At 27.9% G+C, this 2,667-nt stretch overlaps 1 protein-coding gene across 1 annotated transcript in view; it reads left to right on the top strand.

Annotated features, from left to right (window-relative positions):
- LOC106682477 (long-chain fatty acid transport protein 4) overlaps positions 1 to 2,667 on the top strand; it is a 41,713-nt gene that overhangs the window by 27,417 nt on the left and 11,629 nt on the right. The window contains exons 4-5 of the mRNA XM_014423359.3: positions 1,711 to 1,933; positions 2,029 to 2,230. Coding sequence (XP_014278845.1) covers positions 1,711 to 1,933; positions 2,029 to 2,230 — 425 coding nt within the window. The remainder of the gene's footprint in view (positions 1 to 1,710; positions 1,934 to 2,028; positions 2,231 to 2,667) is intronic.

Genomic DNA, 2,667 nt, shown 5'->3' with positions numbered 1-2,667 from the left:
TTTACATATTTTTTACTGCATACTTTACAGGTTTTTATTGAATGTGACTTTTTCTGGGTTTTATTTAATGCATAAAAATCCAGGCCTTGTACTGACCAGTTCCAAGTATTATCTAATCAATGTATAAAAAATGGGTTTAATTTTATACCAGTTATAAAAATATCGAACATTTAAAAATTTGTTTTAAAATATTTAATAGATACAAAAAAAAGTCTTAATAATGTATACAAAGAATATACTTCATGATGTTCTCAAGCCCTTGACTCATATCTGCTCCATGTTATCAAACTGATTCCATTCATCTTCAACACATATTCACTTTTAATTGCACTAAGATAATGTAATTCCTTTAATTGATATCCATGTTAACTTAGGGTTACACTTTTCACCCTACAGAATTTTATATACTTACACTGACATATCAAAAAACTGTACTGTAGAGGTTTCCATGACATCCCTAAAACTGATCTACTTCCTCAAGAAAAGGGGATTATTCATGCATTTCCTCAATTTCTTGTATTATCCACTTAATTCTTAATGATACATGATACTTTGAAATTTGAATATTTTTTCTATTCAGATGTAACTTGTCAATTCCAACATTATGACCTTCAATTTACATAAGTTACTAATTTTAACTTTATAACCTCCTATTTATATAAAAACCCCTAGTGTAATTATATAAATGAACATTTAAATGTTTTACACATTTGAAGTTAAAAACAAGCATTATACTACTGCTGTCTTTTGCAATTTGTATTTTGTCTTGAATTCTTTAACAGAGCTTGAACAATTTCATCAATGGGCTTCCTGATAATAAACCCCATCATATATATCTGGAAACAGGATTTGATAATCTTTATACTTATACTTTAAAATTACTAATTGAATAGATAATAAAAGCAATAAAAATGGATTGTCTATACTTTGCACATATAATAGCTGAATTAATCAGTGAAAAGAACTTAATATCGACGATGGCAATAGGAAGAAAGTTTGATATTTCATTTTCAAAAAAGGGAACTACTAAAGTAGTTGAAAACACATAGAAATGTGGTAATAGAAAGGATTAAAGAATGAATAAAGTAGAAGGGCTAGATCAGCAGAATATCACAAAATATATGCTAAATTAGATTTCAACTCTGGTCATTTTCAGGAGAAACAGTACAATCTCTAATGTATTCCGCTAATTTTTAAAGCAAGAGATGACCTTCTAAATCTTAATTACCAACCTTGGCAGGATAAACGGGGAAATTGCTCCGCATGTAACATGAATGAACCGTAATATACGTTTCATTTTATAGCCATTTGTCCAATAATGGTGGAATTTAGAAAAGCATTTTAAGAAAAGCAACAACTGACTTTATTGGAAACTGCAAAAATTCTGAATAACCTAGATTATACGAACTTATATCTAGATTTAAAAACAAGCAAAAACCATAGAAAAGAGTTAGTAAAAGAATATAATTTAGAATCAACTATTATATAAGAAACAAATTTATGTAAGACTTTTGATATTTGAAATTGTAATTTAAAAAGTTTGTACCTGTATGTTTAAAGAAACATCATGACAGATGAATAAAAATTCATTGTGGAAAATTATTTTTTTTAATAAATAATATTATGTATGTAGAAAAAATATATATTTAATTAACGCTCTCTATCAATATCATCACCCTTAAACTTACATGATTTTTAAATTGTTTCCAGTTGTTCTTGCAGTTAAATCTCAATTACCAACTGACATGAAATATTTTCAACTTGGTGAATCAGATCCATCAGAAGGTATTACAAATCTTAAACTGTCTATGCAAAATGCACCCACTGAATCTGTTCCGTTAGTGGAAGGAGTTCAATACAACGATCACTTTGTATACATCTACACATCTGGTACTACCGGATTTCCCAAAGCTGCTATCATTCCACATTCTAGGTATATTGATACAAATATTTTTTTGTTGTTAAACCCCTAATTTTGATAAGTGTTTGAAACTCTTATTTTCCACTTTTTGTTGTTGTTTTTTTCAGATTTATTTTAATACAATTTCTTTGTGAAGAAGTTCTTGGCTTGACAAGTGATGACATTGTATATGATCCTCTTCCTCTTTATCATTCTGCTGGAGGACTGTTAGGTGTCTCTGCGGCCTTTTTAACTGGAGCTACCGTAGTATTGAGGACAAAATTTTCTGCAACACATTATATTTCTGATTGTGCTCATTATAAATGCACGGTAAGTTTCAGAAATATAGTTATTTTTATGTTATAGTAAAGACTTTAAAGAGAATATTACTTTTCTTTCACCAAATCTTTAGAAAAAAGTACTCAAGTGGTTTATAAAAAAAGGAAAAAAAATTATCAACATATTGTTAAACAATTATATCTTTCTGTAAGGGTTGTTATTTGTTGATATAAAGTTTATGTTTCTACAAACTGACAAAATTGTAATAATCTTTTGTTTTATTTATTTTATCTTTTTTGGGTTTTGTAAAGAGGCTATCACCTAACATTATAAGGATTTGAGTGAAAAATATTTATCGAGTCATACCTTGTTACATGCACACATTAAATATTTTAAAAACATTGACAAATAAATAGTAGTTAAATATTTTTTGTTGCTTATGATCACACCCCCAATCATCTCCTTCATATTTTGAAAAATACAGTAAA

Source organism: Halyomorpha halys, unplaced genomic scaffold (genome assembly GCF_000696795.3).
Source record: "Halyomorpha halys isolate HHAL.00 unplaced genomic scaffold, Hhal_1.1 Scaffold417.1, whole genome shotgun sequence".
In the NCBI taxonomy this organism is placed as follows: Eukaryota; Metazoa; Arthropoda; class Insecta; order Hemiptera; family Pentatomidae; genus Halyomorpha; species Halyomorpha halys.
The sequence above is the reverse complement of the archived record's forward strand: the minus strand, read 5'-3'. Positions and strand labels throughout refer to the sequence as shown.